This window comes from Aedes aegypti, chromosome 1 (assembly GCF_002204515.2).
Source record: "Aedes aegypti strain LVP_AGWG chromosome 1, AaegL5.0 Primary Assembly, whole genome shotgun sequence".
NCBI classification, from domain to species: domain Eukaryota; kingdom Metazoa; phylum Arthropoda; class Insecta; order Diptera; family Culicidae; genus Aedes; species Aedes aegypti.
The window spans coordinates 115,863,827-115,884,760 of NC_035107.1; the positions used below are offsets into that span (position 1 = coordinate 115,863,827).

Genomic DNA, 20,934 nt, shown 5'->3' on the forward strand with positions numbered 1-20,934 from the left:
ATGATTTTTTGTTGAACTTTCTAAACATTGATTATTTTAGGCACACCCTAATAAACACGGTAACCATTGTGTGATAAAAAAAAACTACAGCTGCATACCTCCTTCGAATAGACGTGAATATGAAGTCGCTGTTGTTCCTATACTCTCATACGTTGAAACAATGTTTTTCGTGTTTGCGAAACACTTTCAGTGCTGAATGATATGTACACATTCACATGTTCATGCAAATTAAATAAGTTACATAACCAAAATTTTATTTTACTTCGCAACAATATACCCAACATTCCAATTCATAGCCATACTCTAGAAAAACAAAACAAGTAAAACCTTGACCATATCCAACGAACCAAAGGCATTAAACAGAAAACAAGCAAGCTCTTGCTCGCACATTTGCATATTGAATTGTTAAAATTCAGTCTTTGAAATGTGTGCCAAACTGACGCCCTTCTTTTCTGGCGTTACGTCTTAACTGGGACAGAGCCTGCTTCTCAGCGTAGTGTTCTTATGAGCACTTTCATAGTTATTAACTGAGAGCTTTCTTTGCAAATTGACCATTTTTGCATTCGTTTATCGTGTGGCAAGCACAGTACCTTCGTGCCCTGAAAAATCAAGAAAATTTTCTACACGATAAGACTCTTGACCGGTGGGATTCGAACCCACAACCCTCAGCTTAATCTTGCTGAATAGCTGCGCGTTTACCACTTCGGATATATGGGCCCCCAACTACTGACGTTCTGAAATGGCAAAAAAAAAATGGTTTGAAGAACTTCTTGATGATTCAACTTTGACGAAAAGCTTGACAGAAGAACTATTATTTTTTTCTGTCATTCTGGAAAAATTGTAGACGAATCAGCCACCGTCTAAGACTCTCGATAATAAAGATAACAGTAATTTCTGAAAAATTGATTTAGGACATTTGCAATCATCAGTGCACTGAGCTAAAATTGTCGGTCTGCATAAAACGAAAATAGTTCGTTACAATTCTCAAACAAACCACCAACACTTCTTCAGAAGTAACTACCCATTTCCAGCAGCAACTATGACTGGTGAAGTCGAAACCCATCTCATCATTAGCATATAATTGAATGAATATATTTAAATAATTTAATAATTTTTGCTTCAACTATTTCGTCCTTCAATCCTGGGTATGCGCCATGATCGCATCGGTTGGCTGTTCCTGGGGAAAGAGTTACCAATTCTGAGATGCACATTGAGACAACTTTTCTTTCTGTGGTCTTGATGAACGGAAACGAACGACACACACAATCGTCTCTGTTCATGGGAAGCCCGGAAAAGTCGGAAAACTGGATGAGGGAGGAAATGGGTAACAATTGCAGCTATACGTTGGAAATTTATTCCAATTATAATTCTCATCATTTGTTTCCCTTACGATGACGGCGTCGACGAGCAAACGAATAACCCATTTTTTGGGGGCGAATTGGGGCTGAGCGATAATGATAATTTATATTGTAAGTCACGTGTTTGTTCGTACCAACAACATAGTGTATTGCATGTACAGCTGGGTTCTTTGAATATTCAACAGCTATAACTGTGATGCTCGAACATAAAGGTGCACTACAATAACGATAGTGGAAGCATTACAAAGGCTTGTAAATGTTCAGTGAGATTCGAATATGACTTTCTACAGCTTCTTTCTGGAAACCTGCAGACAGTAATGGTGGGGGGTTGAAGGAACATTCCTTAGCCTAGTGGTAACTCTGCGGTTTCATATCAAAGTCATACTTAAAATGTCTAGGTCTCTTTATCACACATATAATTTAAAGACGATCGGCAAGCTCAATCTCGAATTACAAAGAAAAATGTAATCCTTTAAATTTGACTCTTTAATCACAGAAACTGTTTTATGAAAAATAATCACAAACATAAAGATTTGCAGCAAAATTATGATTGCTGTATAATACTCATTTATTATTTGGGGATTTCATCGCATGATGGCTTTGAAAATATTAAATTTTCATCTCGGCAATTTTCTAAAATTACACTAGAAAGGTCGAATTCCATCGCGGTTTCGTCCTTCCGTAAAGAGAACAATAGATGTTTTATTCGGGTTAACCGAAAGGCCATGTTGGCGACACCAACTCTCGTCTAACTGAAGAGCACTTTGCATCAGGTTGAATAGGGTGCTTATGCACACACCAACTATGAATGCTAGTTGGAAGTTGGAGTTCCGCGTTGGAAATCCGCGATTATTGATTTGCCTCAATAGCGTATCTGCTACGAGATTCCACAAAATTGGTGGCAAGACTCCCCCTTGGGGGCATCCGCAAACACTAAATTTTCGAAACGCTTTTTGACGCAATGTCAAAATAAATTAACATGTGTTTGGTAGATTTCCATGCACACATTAAAAGGAGGAAATTACGAAAATCGACCAGTAATGGAAAGTGGCGAACATCTCTGCTGTACTGGAACGAAAACAAAACCATATGCTCCCGAGCGTCAGAGCGCTGCTTAACTCTCATCTGTTGTGCTCCCGAGTAATCGTATCTAAAGTGATTCGTAATCGTGTTTGGAGCTGTTCAGAGTCAATTGTGCTTTTGGAAAAAAAAAACTGCTTCCTCTCCGAGATTCATAGTTTTCAAGGGATTTTGACTACAAACAGGTAGTTTACCGATGATTTGATGGTTAAACAATTAGTTTATCTGTCAAAACCATAAAAAACCAAACCTTGCTCGGTTACTCGCGAGGTTCACCAGCTTGTTGCTACTTCTTTTGGCATGTTCTCTCGAGCAGACGGGTGCGGACTTACTCACACTTAGCCTGTTCGCGAGGCTGTCATGTTTGTTATGCGTTGGTATACACTCGTGAACTGCTCGTGATGCGAACTTTTCCACCACTGACCTGGCTACGTCAATGGTTTTCACACATATTATCAAATGATGATGTTATTCATTCATTTAGTTTTGTTGAAATCAACTGACTGTCAGAGTATTACTGTTTATATGCTAATGTGCTTCAGAATGTTAGATGTCTCGTACAGAAGTTTTTATTTTCTGGTATATCAAGTAATCTTGAAGTTTTGAAATTTTTTACCGAAAATTAAGAAACTATCACAAGCTCTCATTTTGTAATTCTCCTAGAATACCTAATTCAATTCAAACCTGAACTTTTAGTTTTAATGGATACTTTAAAGTAATGCAACTTTCCTGAAAACTTCCAGAAATTTCCAGAAAATAATAGAATTAGTATTGTATATAAAGGATTTGTATCCTGAAAAAATATTGACATATCCATCCCGGGTTGAGAGAAAAGCTGAATAGCTAAATTTCCTATTATTTTGTTGGATGCATATTCGAGTATAATGAGGTAAGTAGAGTTATTCTCAAAACTAACAGTGAACGCTTTGCCAAGTGATCAATTTCACCCCGAAATGGGATCCCCCTTATTTATTTTAGAGATTAATTTTAGTACTAAAACTACATAACATATGTATTTCGGTACATAAGGCAATAAGGCTCACCATCGTACTTACTTTTCTTCATTCAGCTGAATCATAAAACAGATAATAAAAATCGTAAAAAATAATCAATTTCACCCGAAATTACGGTATCTTAGTTATCTATCTATCTTCTATATAAATAAAAATGGTGTGGTGTTGAAATAACCTACAAACATTAAATCAAGTAGCAAAGCACTGACTTTCAAGGCTTATTTGCTCAATATTATAAAATGAATTCAATTCTTGGCTCTGGACCCGATTTTGTTCGAAAATTTATAATGGATACTTGTATTTCTTGATATTTTAACAGCGGAATCTTGCAGAACCCATTGATATCTCACTATGTCAACAAATGTTAGAAAGTGAAAAAAATATATTCACTAGAAGTAAACTGCCATGTTATTTAAATGATGTGTTTGTTTTATTTGGTTAAATTTAGGCATTTCGAAATACCATTAAGTCTAGAATGAAAACATAGAAAAATATAAGCTTCGAAAAATATACGATATCAAGACGAATATTATATCTAAAATGAAACATATAGAGTTCTTCAAAAACCCGATTCCATGACAACATTCACTAAAAAACTCATATAATATTGAAAATTATTTTTACGTGTTTCCATGGTAGTACCGAATCCATGGTAGAATTAAGAACTGCACTGAAAAAATGTCCAGAAATTATGGTAAATGGTATAGCTCTCACATACGAAAAAAAAATCATAGAATGAATACCATTAAGAAACTGAATCTAAAGCTTTAATTATCAAAAACTAAAAATGTATCTTTTCTCTCTCCAAATCAGCGCACCATTGGGCTTTGGCACTGTGTTGCATTCATCATTCCTAGAATTCCTAAGAATGCAAAATGCAAGTAACACATCTTTCGCATTATCTCACATGATTACCATTGTCATAAGGATGACAATCAAAAAATGTTAAAACAAATTTCCTTCTCAGCGATTGTAAAGCCACCATTGGACCAACGCCGAAGTCATGCAAAACTGTCGAAGCACTAGAAAAAAAAACTAAATCAACCCCTAACCCTCCATTCTTTCGTAGCAAATTCATATCAAACGAATCAAATTAGCGCTCCATTTTGTTAGTTCTCAGTTCTACACCAAAATTCAGCCTCGCAAATGTAGTGCAAAGTACACCATCCCAAAACAACTAGAAATAAAAAAAAAACAACGTTCAACTCCTCCTAGCGGAAAATCTCCAATTATCTCACCTCCAATTCATTTCAGAGCAGTTGATTATAAAACAATTTTCTCTCTCTTTTTCTCTCCCTTTTTCTTCTCGCTGTTTGATCGACCGTTGCATTGTATATATATGAAAAAATATGACCTAAAACAAACGAAACACAAAAAAATGTCCCACCATTCACAAAACACAAACGAATGTGCCGTGGGCCGTAACGCCAACCGACTGATCCGTCTCGAAACCAAAAATACAAATAATACCATTCAACAGCAAACTACCACGGCTCTAACACGGTGTTTCTAGTCGGTGTATTAATGTCGGTTGTTGGGGGTGTTTTTGTAACGTTTGCTCTGATGGCTTTGTGCTACAGGTCAGTTGTAGTACATAATAACTTCTCCTTGTGCCTAAGGTTAGTGATTTTCTTCGTTTTTTTTCCTTCCGATTTTTCTTATACTTTTTTGACTTCCTTACTTATAATCACTACCAACCTACAAAACCAATCATCACAACAAACAAAACTTCTATGTAACAAATACTACCAAACTGTGCAACCTACCGTTGCAACTTGTTTTAAAACTAATAATGACACAATGTGAAACAATAAATTTGCTTATCGTATAATAACTAACGCATTTCTTTAACGTAGAAGAACAAGATAAGCAACTAACAGTTTTAAATAAACAGCAACAGAAGCAGAAAATTAACAGAACTAAGACATACTACAACGTAAAGACATCGAAACCAAACACGAATCTCTATAAAACTCGAATAAAAGATTTGGGTAACATTTATGAATGACATTTCAGATGAAGGAAAAAAGTACACTACTAACCTATGAGTAAAACTTGAAGCAGAAATGTCATTCGTAGATGTCCACGACTTATGGATTATTGTATTACAGATTCTAACCAAGTATCTGATATGCTTTCGTATGGTTGGACTTACCCTTCACGCATACTGTCTAACATCTATTAAAATCTGTATTCTTCCATCTACATCTATATTCCAAAAATATTTGAACGAATGACAGTACCATTTTTTTAGTTCAAAATCGGGCAGCCGATTATTTAAAAGTTTTAATTACGTTCAAATCAATTAAATGTAACAAGCGAAGTGAATTGAACGATCTTAATCAGAGGAAGTTAGGTCCATTCGTGTTGTAAGCAGAAATTGATGATAACGCTCAAATAGCCACTGATAACCAAACGTGGAGCTCGTTTGTTCAAGATTTGAATTAATTTTTGAAATGTTTCTGCGAGATGAAAATTCTTTTATCGTCCCATAGCCATAAGAATGTCAGTAGAAATTTGGCCAGGAAACATTCGAATGGACTTTTTTCACATCCACCATTTTCATTACTGTTAAGTTTATTAATAGGTTAAGGTTGATAAAGTGAACACATAATTGTAAATAAAGAGGGTTTGAAAATAAAGATGTGAGTGACAAAAACCTAGTTTCGAGAAATTGACTTTGAAGTGTTTTTAGCAAGTTTTCATACAAAATGTATGGGAGCCAAAATAACAAGCTTATCTTCTACGAATTATGTTATTTTTTCTATTGGATGGAGAAATCACTAAAAAGCTTGAAAACTGTAGTGCCGTGAAACGGGGTATCTTTGATAATGCGGGTAACTTTGATGGTGCGTAACCCACCACATACTAAACGAAATATCATAATTTCTGTTAATCGGTTAAGCAAAACGAATGCAGACTGAAGAATAATAGAATGACACTCCATATAAGAACTGATTTCATTTGAATCGAGACCATTTGAGGCTTTTTACATGAATATTAAAAATTGACACAATTTTAGCATTTTTGAAACGCTTACAAACAATCATTTTTGTAATCTAAGTCAGAAATTTCCATATAACGTTAAACGCCCATAGGTATGCAATGCCCTACAAATGTTCGTAATTCATTCAATTTTGTTCGATGCATACTTCATTATCAAAGTTACCCCAAAACAGAAAACCGACTTTCGATTATATGAACAATTATATATCCATTCAAAATAAATCTTTTGGCAATCTATCAACAGCAATCGATAAGTAGGATGCCAGTACTTGTTTTAAAAACATAAATTATAATTCTTTGAAACAGCGCGCATAAATATTCAAGTATTCTTCGAAAAAACTATCAAAGTTACCCCGTTTTACGGTATACCAAAGAGTGTATACTTAGCACTAAACTGACTAAAATGTCACTTACACCCCTATGCATTTGGGTTCCTGAATGCTAAGGATAGATAGATAAATATCTTTAGTTAACCCTACCAGAAGCTTCAATTTTTTACCACAAAAAAATGTTCAATCACCGATGACTTTTTTGTTTTTCGATATTTTTGCACCATTTTTTCACAAGCCTTAAAAACTCTTCATTTTCAAGAATCTGTATCAATATTGATCTTTGGTCATATGGTTTTCAAGATATTCAGATGTTGCTTGGTGGACCGACATTCCCGATATAAAATGTCTTTGACCGCCATTTTGTTTTTAGTCAATTTATCAAACCACTGGGCTACATAATGCTAGGTTATGAGAAGCTCCTCTGGAAAAATCATACAAATCGGTTGAGTGGTCTCCAAGAAACCCGGATAATTACAAAATGATGTTTTTTGCAGTTTCCAAGATCTTCATACGACCAGATTGGTACAAGCAACAAAAATGTTCATTACTCAAAAACGATTGCACCAATTTGCTTCATTGTTTCACAACAGACCCTCATCGAAGTATTGTTTCAAACAAATTTACGTAAATTTTGGCAAAACGTTGGTCCCCTCAGAAATGCCCAATAATCAATATTGACACAGATTCTTGAAATAGAAGAGTTTTTTGAAGTCTTGTGAAAAATGGTGCATATATATCGAAAAACAAAAAAAGTTATGGTTGTTTGAATATTTTTTGTGGTTGATATATAAAGCTGCCGGTAGAGGGATTAAAAGCCCGAGACGAAACTGGAACTTTTAAATGGCCACAATTCGGAAAGCAGTAGAGCAATTAGTTATAAATGAATTTTGAAGTAAATGCGGTTAGTTGGTCTTACAATCCTTGGGTGAGGCAGCTCCCCTGACCCTTCCCCATTTCTAGGTAACGGAAAAAGCGTGAACACGAGAGGTTCAAAAGTCCAAAATTGGCATCAAACGAATATCTCAACCTTTAAATGAGCTAGAAGGTTTATGTCTTCGGTAAAGTTATTCAGCAGATCAAGGGCCAGACAGCCCTTGATGTAAATCTAATTAAAAATTCGTCCGCTAGGTGACGCTGGTGAACGCAATCATTTGTATCTCAAGATCCTTATCAGCTAGAAGGTTGATGATTTCGGCAAAGCCGTTGAGCAGTTCAAGGGCTAACTGGCGTTGAGAATTTTCCCGCTAGGTGGCGCTAGTGACAAATTTTCTTCAATCGCCTGTACCTCAAGATCCTTATCAGTGACTTCGGCAAAACTGCTCAGCAGATCAAGGGCTGGTGGAGAAGAGTCTGGTTGAGAATTTTCCCGCTAGATGGTGCTAGTGATTGTTTTATCAAGCGTCTGTAACTCAAGATCCTAATCAGTTAGATGGTTGGTTTCTTCAGCAAAGCTGTTCAGCAGATCAAGAGCTATCTGGCGGCGAAGAGTCTAATTGTAAATTCATCCGCTAGGTGGCACTAGTAAAAATAAATCTTCAATCTTCACTACCTCAAGACCCTTAACAGCTAGAAGATTTTCTTCAGCAAAGATATTCAGCACATTGAGGGTCATCTAAAGATGACCAATCTAATTGAGGGATCATCCGCTAGGTGGCGCTGGTAACAAATTTTCTTCAATTGTCTGTATTTTAAGATCTTTATCAGCTGGAAGGTTAAAAACAGCCATGATTAAAGTATGTGACGACATGGGCTTTGTCCTAGATAGTGGCGGCTCAGTAGTACTTCTGCTGCTAGATTTTTCAAAAGCATTCGACTCAATTTGCCATGAGACTCTGTGTCACAAGTTAGAGAGTCAGTTTGGGTTCGACTTTGATGCTGTAAGTCTCGTTCGTTCGTATCTGACGAATAGATCGCAGACTGTGTTCGTGAATAATCAGTTTTCAGAATATTTGCCTATTACTTCAGGTGTACCACAGGGCTCAGTACTTGGGCCGATATTATTCACGTTATATATCAACGATCTCCCAATAAGGTTAGCAGGCTGTAATGTCCACCTTTTTGCAGACGACGTACAAGTGTACTTTAATTGCTCAGGGCTTACTACTGACGCTGCTGCAGAATTGATAAACAATAATTTTCAAAGAATTTTGGATTGGGCTGTGGAGAACCATTTAATTCTAAAGGCACGTAAAACTCAGGCTTGTTACATCAGCCGTTTTAAGAAGATGGTGGAAAAAACAGAAATAGTGTTGAATGGTAATCGAATTTTGTACTCTGATGTTTTAACGAGTCTGGGAATCATCGTTCAACAAAATTTCGAATGGCGGTGAAGAGTCTGATTGGAAATTCATCAAGGTGGCGCATTTAAAAATGAATGTTCAATATTCAGTACCTTAAGATCCTTATCTGAAGTTTTCTTTTTACTTGCGCCACCTAGCGGATGAATTTCTAATCGGACTCTTTACCGCTAGAGAGCTCTTGATCTGCTGAACAGCTGTGCCAAAGACTTCAATCTACTAGCAGATAAACAACTGGAATTACAGACGATTGAAGGAAAATTATCACTAGCACCACTTAGCGGGAAAATTCTCAATCAAGTTCTGTACCGCTCAGATAGTTCTTAGCATGTCAAACAGCTTTGCCGAAGAAACCAACCTTTTAGCTGATAAGGATCTTGAGATACAGATGATACAGATACAGATGATTGAATAAAATTAACGCCACCTAGCGGAAGTTTTCCCAATCAGATTTTTCTCCTTCTAACTTATTTAGATGTTGAGATATTCGTTTGAGGCCAATTTAGGACCCCTTCATTCATTTTCATTCATTTATTTAGTTAACATCTAAACAGATAACACTGAATCAACAATTTATCGCCACAATACTCGGTTCGTAGCCGCATCTCTCCGTCCTCGTTTCGAGGATACGCACTTGATCCGCCCACCTAGCTCGTTGCGCTTCATGTCTTCTTGTACCAACCGGATACGAAGCGAACACCATCTTTGCAGGATTGTTGTCCGGCATTCTTGCAACATGCCCTGCCCATCGTATCCTTCCAACTTTGGCCACCTTCTGGATACTCGGTTCGCCGTAGAGTTGGGTGAGCTCGTGGTTCATCCTTCGCCGCCACGTACCATTTTCCTGCACACCGTCAAAGATCGTCCTAAGCTCCCGACGTTCGAAACTCCAAGTGTTTGCAGGTTCTCCTCGAGCATCGTCCACGTTTCATGCCCGTAGAGGACTACCGGCCTTATGAGCGTTTTTGTACATGGTACATTTGGTGCGGGTGTGAATCTTTTTTGATCGCAGCTTCTTGTGGAGACCATAGTAAGCTCGACTTCCACTGATGATGCGCCTCCGTATTTTACGGCTAACGTTATTGTCAGTCGTCAGCAAGGATCCAACGTAGACGAACTCGTCGACCACCTCGAACGTATCCCCGTCTATCGTAACACTGCTACCTAGGCGAGCCCTGTCGCCCTCGGCCCCAACAGCTAGCATGTACTTTGTCTTGGTCGCTGTCACCACCAGTCCAACTTTTGCTGCCTCGCGTTTCAGGCGGGTGTACAGGTCTGCCACTTTACAAATGTTCGGCCGACAATGTCCATATCATCCGCAAAGCAAACAAATTGACTGGATCTCGTAAAAATCGTACCTCCGCTCACCGCATAACACCTTCTAGCGCAATATTGAACAACAGGCACGGAAGTCCATCACCTTGTCGTAGTCCCCGGCGGGATCCAAACGAACTATAGTGTTCGCCTGAAACCTTCACACAATTTTGCACATCTTCCATCGTCGCTCTTATCAATCTCGTGAGCTTCCCGGGAAAGCTGTTCTCATCCATGATTTTCCATAGCACTACGTGGTCGATAAAATCGTATGCCGAAAAGGTATTCATCATATTCGCCTTGAGCAGGTGAATGGCATCCTTAACCTTCCTCAAAGTGGAGGATGGTTGGTTTCCATCGCCCGCAGTACTGATGAAGACATTTCCTCCATTGTCCCATCCTTAATTGCCTGTGCTCTCAGCACCATTCAGATGTTCGTCGAAGGGCTGCTTCCACCTTTCGATCACCTCACGCTCGTCCGTCAAAATGCTCCCATCCTTATTCCTGCACATCTCGGTTCGCGGTACGAAGCCTTTGCGGGATGCGTTGAGCTTCTGATAGAACTTGCGTTTTTCTTGAGACCGGCACAGCTGTTCCATCTCCTCATACTCCGTCTTCTCCAGGCGGCGTTTTTTCTCCCGAAAGAGCGTGTCTGCTGTTACCGTTTCCGTCTATAACGTTCCACATTCTGCCGAGTGGCTTGCTGCAGCATAACCGCCCGCGCTGCGTTCTTCTCCTCCAGAATCTGCATACGTTCCTCGTTGAACCAATCGTTCCGTCAACTCCGTCCTACGTACCCGACGTTGCTCTCAGCTGCATTGTTGATGGCTGCCTTCACTGTTCTCCAGCAGTCCTCAAGAGGGGCTTCATCCAGCTTATCCTCTTCTGATAATGCAGCCTCGAGGTGCTGTGCGTACGCAGTTGCGACATCCGGTTGCTTAAGCCGCTCTAGATCATACGGCGGCCGTCGGTGCCGTACGTTGTTAACGACGGAGAGTTTTGGGCGCAGTTTGGGCGCAATCAGAGTGGATGTTCTAGGTCCTGACGTCGATATTATCGGAAAAGTACCGTCCATCAATCAGAACGTGCTTGATTTGTGACTCTGTTTCTGTGGTGATCTCCAGGTGTATTGGTTTGGAAGGCTGTGCTGGAAGTTGGTGCTACGAATGGTCATATTTGTGGAGACTGCGAAATCAATTAATCGTAGGCCGTTTTCGTTCGTCAACTGGTGGACGCTGAACTTTCCAATAGACGGTCTGAACTCCTTCTTCTGGCCAACTTGAGCGTTTAGATCTTCTATGATGATTTTGACGTCGTGGCTTGGGCCGCAGTCGTACTCGCGTTCGAGCTGCGCGTAAAAAGTGTCTTTATCATTATCAGCGGTTCAAAAAAAAAAGCGGTTCAAAAGCAAAAGCAAACCCTCCCTGTCAGCATACGACCAGAGTTCCCACCGGGGTTGGTTACCCGATCTTCCTTATGGTTACTCGTACCCCGGCCAGTACCAAAAGGAGGTAGGGATAGGAGTTGCTGGGCAAAAGGCTAAGGACCACACAAACGGGTCTATTTTATTTCTGTAAGTACGAGAGGTACCAATGGTACGCCATGCCCAGCCAGTTACCGTGCGTAGAATTCCTCGTGTCCACGCTTTTTCCGTTACCTAGAAAAGGGGGAGGGGTCAGGGGGGATGTCTTACCCAAAAATTGTAAGACCAGCTAACCGCATTTACTTAAAAAAAATCAAATTAATTGATCTACTGGTCTCCCAATAGGGTAACGACTTTTTATTTTGATCTTAATCGCTAACAGTTGGCGCCAGTGGCAAAAAGTACAGACAACAACCCTTCGAACATTCAGTTTATCTGTGCTGGCCGCCTAGCGGCGACACTGATGTTCCTATGCCTTTCACTGATCGCGCTACGCTGGATTCTCAAATTTCTCAAATTTCAAACACAAGCGCATGGAAGAATGGTAGTCGGTGAACTGTCAAAACGTATAGAAAATAATGAAAAACGTAAATTACTTGCAATTAGGAAACTGGATCGAAAAAGTAGTGATTAGAAATCAAGCGTAATATGAATACATAACTTTTTGTGTTTAGTTCATCTTCCATTGTGCTTTCTTTGCTTCAGGAATTCGTTTTTACTACCACTGAAAAAGAGTCATCTATTGCCTTTTCAGTTTTGAATATCGCCCTATTGTGGCCAGTTAAAAATTCAAGGTTCATCTCGGCCTTTTAATGGGTTAGGAGATTTGCAGCCCGATAGAATATTGTTATGAGAAACTTAAGGCTCTACAACTCACCTGAAACTGCAAGTCGATTAGAGTTGCTATTTAAAAAAAATGTATTGCACATAAAGTCGAGAGAACAAAGTGTCTCTGTTTCACGGAATATTCTCGGATTACATGGGACAATCACTCGCGGTGTATTACGTTAAAAACTATTTATTTTAACGAACAACTTTTCGGACAACGTTTAAAAATTTATTATTCTACGGCACTGAAATTTGTTATTCTACGCTTCTGGTCCGAGTCTAAAAGAGTTCCAATAGAATGCTCTGCTATGCGCGCGAGATCGATTCGTACTACTATATCTTTATTGATTTTTGCCTGACTATCTGAATACACTAGTTTTATGCGAGAGTGAGTTCTGGAGAGAATTTACATTCTATGCTTATTGAGAATTGAGTATGGATTGGCGTGGAACATAGGTGACTGCTGGCTACAATTAGTTTGATGCGACACAAAGCATTGAGTGCAAAAAAGAAGAAACTAAGTGCCAAAATTCTTTTCTGTAAAAAATAGAGATTATTTCATGAATCAAACCGTTTTCGACCTTTTATGCTATCGACTGTTTTGTTTTTCCACATTTCGTTTTTTTGACTCTTTACATTTCACACAATGCTAGATTTTTTAAAAAACTTCTGATTCGTATAAAAATTTACTGTATAGGTAATACCTATGGTCATTTTTAAAGACTTATCTTTTGGTTCGCCAAAATATAATTTGAAATGGTTCAAAAAAGTTGGAAATTGTGAAATGTGTTTTTCAAAAATATTTTACTAGACCAATAAAGCCATTGTTATTATTTTAAAAGATCATTCAATCTACTAGCACTTGTACGAAGCATATCAGATATAAAAAGCAACATCCAATAATCCATACAAAATCTTTCAACCAATCCAGTTAATACACTACACCATAATTCAAAACAGCCAACCTAACTAAACCACACGACGACATCACAACCGAGTACCAATTCGATCAAGCCTTAATCGAAACGAAAGAACAAAAAAAGTTACATATTTCAGATTCGATTCTCTGACTTTCAGTTCAATCAAGAGAAAACTTTGTATTTTGTTTCCATTTAATTCACATTTTTTGAACAGTATATCTCGATGCTTATCATTAGATTTGTTACACTTCTCTTACTTTGATTACTTTTATATAACTCTTTCTTATCACTCTTACCATAGGCTGAGATAAAAGACTGTCTCCCTTTGAATTGATTAATCGTTTGATTGTGTTACGTTTCAACTTTTACATTCATCATGTACATTAGCCTCTCCGAGCAACCATCAATAAAACCAAAATCAACTGCAGGTGTTTTGCCCACTTCGCATTTCGTTTGCTCATCTGAGAATAGCTTTTTGTCACTGAGAGCATTTAGAAACAATGGGTTTCAGGAAAGCTCAAGAATCAAAATTAAGCTGTTTGTAGTGTATGTTTGGCAAACCAAATTTTAAAACTGATTCATGTGGAAAAAGATATTAGTGAATGAGCAACTCAAATGCGAAGTGTGCGAAAGATGCAAAAACTTTGTCTCACTTTACCCCTGCCACCGTATCACTTCGCTCTCGTTCTCTCTGTCTTGAAATCACTTACGATTTGGCAAAGTTCTGCCTGTGGCTTCCTCCAATATGGCATCACTTCCGTTGAGTTGAAAACTCGCAAACTAAATCCAAGCAAATTACTCTTCCATTAAAATCCTTGCCTCGAATCACCTCTCTTATTTCTAATTGTACCCACGATCTCCTTTACAAATGAAAAAAAACAACTCAAACCATCTGCATGAGCATTCGATGTCTATGCCCTTAACTATTTTCATGCACCCCCCGAAAATTGAACCCTGTCGCTTCTGAACGAAGTTTTTGTGAGCAAAAAACCGCCCCCAAAGATCAATCAATGATCCTTAAGGTGTCTTGATAATTTTATTGCGTCAACGCCAACGACGGCTCGTTCCCGTTTTCTCTAATCACGCTCACACTCAGTCATAGCTTCAGTCTATGCACATTTATTATCGTTTTTTATCAGTTTACCTTTTCTTTCGGTATGTTATTAACACAATATTATGTTGTTTCTATGTGAACTCAAACAAAAAAAAGTCAAACACTATTTCCGTTCCATGAACTGATCAAAAGCCAATCACAATAACGAAATATTTCTCAAATTCTCCATATCTATACAGTATAAACATTTATTGTACCATTTTCTGTTTTAATTGCTGTGAGAACTTTTGTAAACTAAACTACTTTCTACTGTCGTATTCTTAGGTACATGTTTAAGAAAAAATGAACAAACACTTCTAAACCAAACCCACTGTAAATATGTAACGAAAAGGACTCAATCTTATTCAGTATTTTCCAGACCTTACAAAACTACGTTATTGCTAGTGTTGGAAAAACGCCTACTTTACTCGCTTTTAATTCTCTTTACTCTACTTTCTCTCCCTCTTTCTTAGTTCTGTATCTGGCTGAGTTTGGTCTTTTTTATTCTCTTTTTCAAATGCATAGAGCGTTTTCCGATTGTTTTTCAGTTATTAGCTGTATTGTGCATGGCAGTGTTTTCTTCGATTTTTTTCGTTCACACAATCAGTGCTCTAGTGCTTGCGCTACTGAGTCGATTGCAATTTTGCTCATGCTCCCAATAGAAGTAGTTTAACTAACAAAAAAAAATACAAACTTGAATTGTCTGAATGTCACAAAAGAACGCTAAAAAAGAAGAAAAAGAGAAAATCAAAGCCGCCTAAGGTCGTCTAAAGGCTAGAGCAAACAAAACAACGACTACTACAATAGCAAGATTGGTTCCGACATTTCGTTCTGACTGCCACTTGAAAATTCTTCACTGATAGGAGTTGACATTCTAAATAGGAAAAAAAATGAATAACCAAACTACTTATTTGCTATTCACCAATATGTCTTTTTCGGTTTTATTAACAATAATATGTATCTTATTAACTTAAAACTTTAGCAATATTAACTAACATATCTGATTAGTTTTGTGATTTAAATATCGGCGAGCAGCCCCTAGCTCGTGCTTTTTAAAACCAAAAAACCAGAATGTTAATTTCTCTTCATCGAAATTGATCGAATGTTTGTGTGTTTTCCATCCTCCGCCCGGCATCTGGACCTGGTCCACTCCACTGCGGGTGTTGCCAATCCAAATCCAAACCGTAATACAAAAATAAAATCATTCATAAAATTGAAAACCGTGGCGAGAGCAGAAAGAAAACCACTCGCCTTAAGTACGACCCGCCGTACGTGAAGAAACCGATGGCCAAGTACGTCACCAACAACGCTAACCACCACTCCCAGGAAGATATTTCGCCCGACGATCCGAACAAACTGATGTACGGCAACCAGATGCACCATAGGTAAGTTGGCTCGATGCTGGGCATTGGACGCGGGAAGTGGGGTCTCTCGATCAGTCAGGCGGTAATTTTCGACAGGAAGGGATTAGATAAGTACCACCTAAGCGACCGAAAGTTGGCGAAAGATAGAAAAGTAAACGGTCCTATGAAAACGCGATATTCTGCATTGAGTGATTCTCGCTGAGACCGGCCCACTATTTTCACTTGGTTTTTCAAAATGTTCAAAGCTACGCTCGTTCGAAAGCTCCTGTCGAGCGAGTAAGAAAAACTGCATTTGGATGGTCAAATAAACCCCTCTGTAAACCGTTTTTGATGATTCCTCAATTTTAAACAATTGTTAACCTATTAAAACTGTCATAACTCAACCATTTCTTTGACGGCACCCTCACAATAACATGTTTATGGGAGCTTCTTTTGCAAAAACATACAGTTTTGGTGGCCATATTAAATTTAGCCGTTGTATTGGATTTTCTCTCTATGTGTGGCGAATTTATCAAGGGCGAATAGCCACTTAAATGAAGATAAGTAATAATCGAAAGTTATGTGCAAATTTATGAAACATTTTGTATAATGCAGGTGCAATTTATGGTTTATAATGGTGCAATAGCGATTCACGCTTGCGGCAATGATTTTTTTTTCTCTTAAATGCTTCATATGAGAGATAATATGCATTGGCGCTAGTAATGGAGTAGGAAGAAGATAGATGTCCCCTCACCTGAACGTATAATTTTCCCTTGTAATGATCATTCATTTTGATATCGGGAGAAAAGTAAAACACATATTGTGTTGTTATTAGTCTAGACACCTCTAACTGCAATATTCATTGATGCATTCAGAACAACGATGGTAGGTCATTTGGCATAAAGCCGTTTGGCATGACGGTCGTTTGGCATAATAGTCGGTTGGCATAATGATTCTGAAACCAAGGATGTCTTAAAATGACATTTATTTTGACGTGTGTTTTTAATCTTACTTAGAGTTTCTAATCCCGGGAACATTTTACGGAAAATGATATTCCCGGGATTCCCGTTTCACGGGAAACGATTTTCTGTCTCCCGGGATTCCCATATTTCCCGGATACCGTAAATTCGGGTAAAACTGATCATTTTTCACGTTTTTTCTGTTCTTAAAAATGTTATCAATACCATACAATATGTTATCAATACCAAACAAAATCAGGAAAACAAGTACCGATATTTTTTAACAAATGTGATGTTTATGCTAAAAATTATCTCTAAAATAAAAAAAAATCAGAGGAAATTCGGGGTGAAATTGATCACATGTCAATCTGACTATTGTTAGTTGTGACATCAACTCTTCATCCTTAGCCTTCGGGCTGTCGCGCTGTTGTACTTTGTACAACAGTTGTGATTTATATGCTATCATTTTGCAACAAAGATATCTATCGACATCAAACCAAAATGTATTCCTCAAGAATCTTCTTAAGAACAATACTCGACAGTTTTTATTGACAGTATGACCCTTTATAATACGGTAAAATCAACAAATGTACATGGAAGTCGCACAATAATGAACGCACTATGCACGGTTCGAGGAAACCACAGTTTGAAATCGTCATATCTCGAAATCCAGAAACTTGGGGTCTTTAGTAAAGTTGTTCTGGAGTCGAAGCGCTATCTGATGGTACCTCATTTAATTCGGAATTCAACCGCTAGGGGGCACAAGTGGGCATGGAAGTTTTACTTTTGTTTTGCAGATTTTTCAGGATCCTGACCATTTAGAAGGATGTCGTCTTCGGCAAAGTTGTTAAGTAAGTTAAGTTATCATTTTTCGAGCTAGTTGATTCAAAATGTTGCCACTAGGCGGTGCTAGTGAGCATGAATCTTTTGTTTGCAGATATCTCAGGAGCCTGACCACTTAGAAAGATAGTGTCTTCGGCAAAGTAGTTTGGTAGCTATCATTATTTAAGCCAAGAAATACGATATTTTGTCATCAGGCGGCGCTAGTGAGCATGAAATTTTCGTTTTGCGGTTACTGCAGGATCTTGACTTTTTAGACAGGCACATTTGGCAAAGTTGTTCAGAAGCTCAGGGACTATCATTATTTTAATAAATCTCTTACTTTAAGGATTAAACAAAGAAAGAATTTGAGCTACTGAACAACTCTGCCGAAGACACCATCTTTCCAAGTGATCAGGCTCCTGAGATATTTGCGAAACAAATATTGTATGCTCACTAGCGCCACCTAGTGGCAACATTTTGAATCAACTAGCTCAAACAATGATAGTCCTTGAGTTACCGAACAACTTTGCCGAAGACGCCATCTTTCTAAGTGGTCAGGATCATGAGATCTGGGAAACAAAAGCTTAATGCTCACTAGCGCCGCCTAGTGGCATAATCCCGAATTTCTTGGCTATAATAATGATAGCCCATAAGCTACTGATCAATTTTGCCGAAGACGTCATCTATCTAAGTGGTCAGACTCCTGAGAAATTCGCGAAACCAAGGGTGTTGTACAAAGTACAACGCGCGACTACTCGCGTTACAAAAATTCGCGCGACGACCGAAAGGTTAATTTGGGCTTTCTAAACCCGAATATGCTTGCCAAATTCTTAACAAGACAATATTTAAAAATAATAATATACAGTCGACTCTCCATAACTCGATATTCAAGGGACCATCGACTTATAGAATTATCGAGTTATAGAACATACCGAGACAAAAAATCCAAAAATGAAAGTATTAAATTTCTGTGTTTCCAATACTTTTATGGTCACTTTTGTAAGAAAGCAATATTATTTTGTTGATAGCAATTTGAAAAATTATATTCGAAAACTTTTTTCCAAATGGTTGAAAAATCACATATTTTTACTGAAAATCAAAATTTATATTTTCATGTTTTTTTACTCTTACTTAACTGGTTAAAGACTTTATTCATTTTCAAACAAGAATTAGTCCAAGTTTCACCGTATAAGAAGGATTTCAAAATGGATATCGAGTTATGGAGGGAAATTTTCCTCTCACGTGACATCGACTAATGGAGATATCGAGTTATAGAAATATCGACTTATGGAGAGCACAATGTATGGGAATTTGAAGGGACCGAAAAATCCATCGAGTTATAGAGTATATCGAGTTATAGAACATCGAGTTGTGGAGAGTAATGAAATTTCAAAAATTCCACGGAAAACGCCTGCAAACGCAGCTTCCAAAGGATTTTTCTAACATTTGATGGTAATTGTGATGGTAAACTATGTTTTGGAGATATATTTTAAGCATCCACACAAACTTTCAGGCTGACACCATGTATACATCCTTGTTTAAAACTATAAGTTTAAGAATTCAATACCACACTAAACGTTATTCTAGAATGTCACTTTTTTATACAAATAATCATTCCATAAAACAAAAAAATCACTAAATAAAACACTGCTTACTGAGAACTAGTCAGATTTTTTGTTGTTATGAGCCCAGTGGATACAATGGTGCAGAAGACATCACTAATTATATATTTTGTTTGAATCTGCTCATTTTAAACCACTCATTATGCCGTACGATCATTATGCCAAACCACCATTATGTCAAACAACATTTATGTCAAACGATCGTTATGCCAAATGACCGTATGCCAAACGGCCTTCTGCCAAGCGACTTTATGCCAAACGAGGTACAATCCAGAACAACATCATGTATTCCCATGCACTTGTTAATCTCAACTTACTTGTACGACGATTATTTGAAAGTAGCATCTTGACCATCTCCATTAGAATAACTCAAACTTATATAAAAATAATGATACTTAATTACGAATCGTAACGCTTGCTTTTATTACATTGAATCCGTTAACTGTTTGAATTTGAGTTAAAACGATAAATGATCAATGTACTTCAAGTCTCAAAATATTAAATGCCTTACTTCCAATCAATGTTTTCAAACCCCACATATACAGTGCTCTTCTGAATTCTGTTGTTTCCATTGGTGGAAAGTAAGTTACTAGGTGAAATTGTTCGAAGTAATAACAGTTTTAAAAATTGTAATTTCTACTTGACATCAATTTCCTGAATCATTTACTATTTGTACAACATCCACCTTACTAACAAACGTGCACTCAAATCCAACATGTTTAAAATATTTATACAGTCACCCCACAGTTATGGATAGCACACAAATATGGATCAGAGTTGAATTAAAACGGGAATAAACGGGAATATACGCGTATCTGTCAAAGGATAGAAACTCTAGTGGAATTAAATGGTATAGTTTTTTTTCATCTACTTATAGGTATTCTACTAAACAGCTCGAATATTTATTATCGGGAATATCTCGTCAAATATAGTTGCAATTACGCAGAACACATTTTACCTACGTGAACCATAAATGAAATCTGTACAGTATCGCAATCAATTATAACTGTGGGCAATGAAACCCATACCAAAGTTATGAATCAAAGATAATATGGCTCCAAAACAAACACCAAAACGTATGCTTTCACTAGCACACCATTTGATTACCTCGCAGGTAAACACTATAACAGGTGTTTCGATCCATAATATGAATCGATTTGATCCGTAATAGGGATCCTCTTCCACTGATCCACATCTGTGGGTGGACATAGTTTTAAATTTCTATCGAAATCGACACTTTTTCGTAAATAACCGGGAATTTCGAGGTGTGTTTTCAAGAACAACTATATTATGTAGTGTCAGGGAGGTAATTTTGTTTTGTACAGCGTCACCATTATTTATCACCACATTTCGTTCTGAAAAATGACCCTTAGTTGATCCATAACTGTGGGGTGACTGTAGAACAAACTTTTTGAAATGAGAAGCTGCTACAATTTTGCAAAATTTCACCAATTGTCTCACTTCAAAATTTTGTGTTTACAAAATTGGACATATTTGTACTAGCGTAGAATAAAATCAGCTCGA

At 37.7% G+C, this 20,934-nt stretch overlaps 1 protein-coding gene across 9 annotated transcripts in view; it reads left to right on the forward strand.

Moving 5' to 3' along the window:
* Positions 1–20,934, forward strand: part of LOC5569251 (disintegrin and metalloproteinase domain-containing protein 12) — a 1,070,169-nt gene that overhangs the window by 1,015,725 nt on the left and 33,510 nt on the right. For 5 of the 9 annotated variants that reach the window (XM_021845745.1, XM_021845753.1, XM_021845751.1 and 2 more), the window contains exons 17-18: positions 4,932–5,070; positions 15,900–16,049. In XM_021845745.1, coding sequence (XP_021701437.1) covers positions 4,932–5,070; positions 15,900–16,049 — 289 coding nt within the window. The remainder of the gene's footprint in view (positions 1–4,931; positions 5,071–15,899; positions 16,050–20,934) is intronic. The other 4 variants (XM_021845747.1, XM_021845779.1, XM_021845757.1 and 1 more) reach the window with 2 other exon arrangements.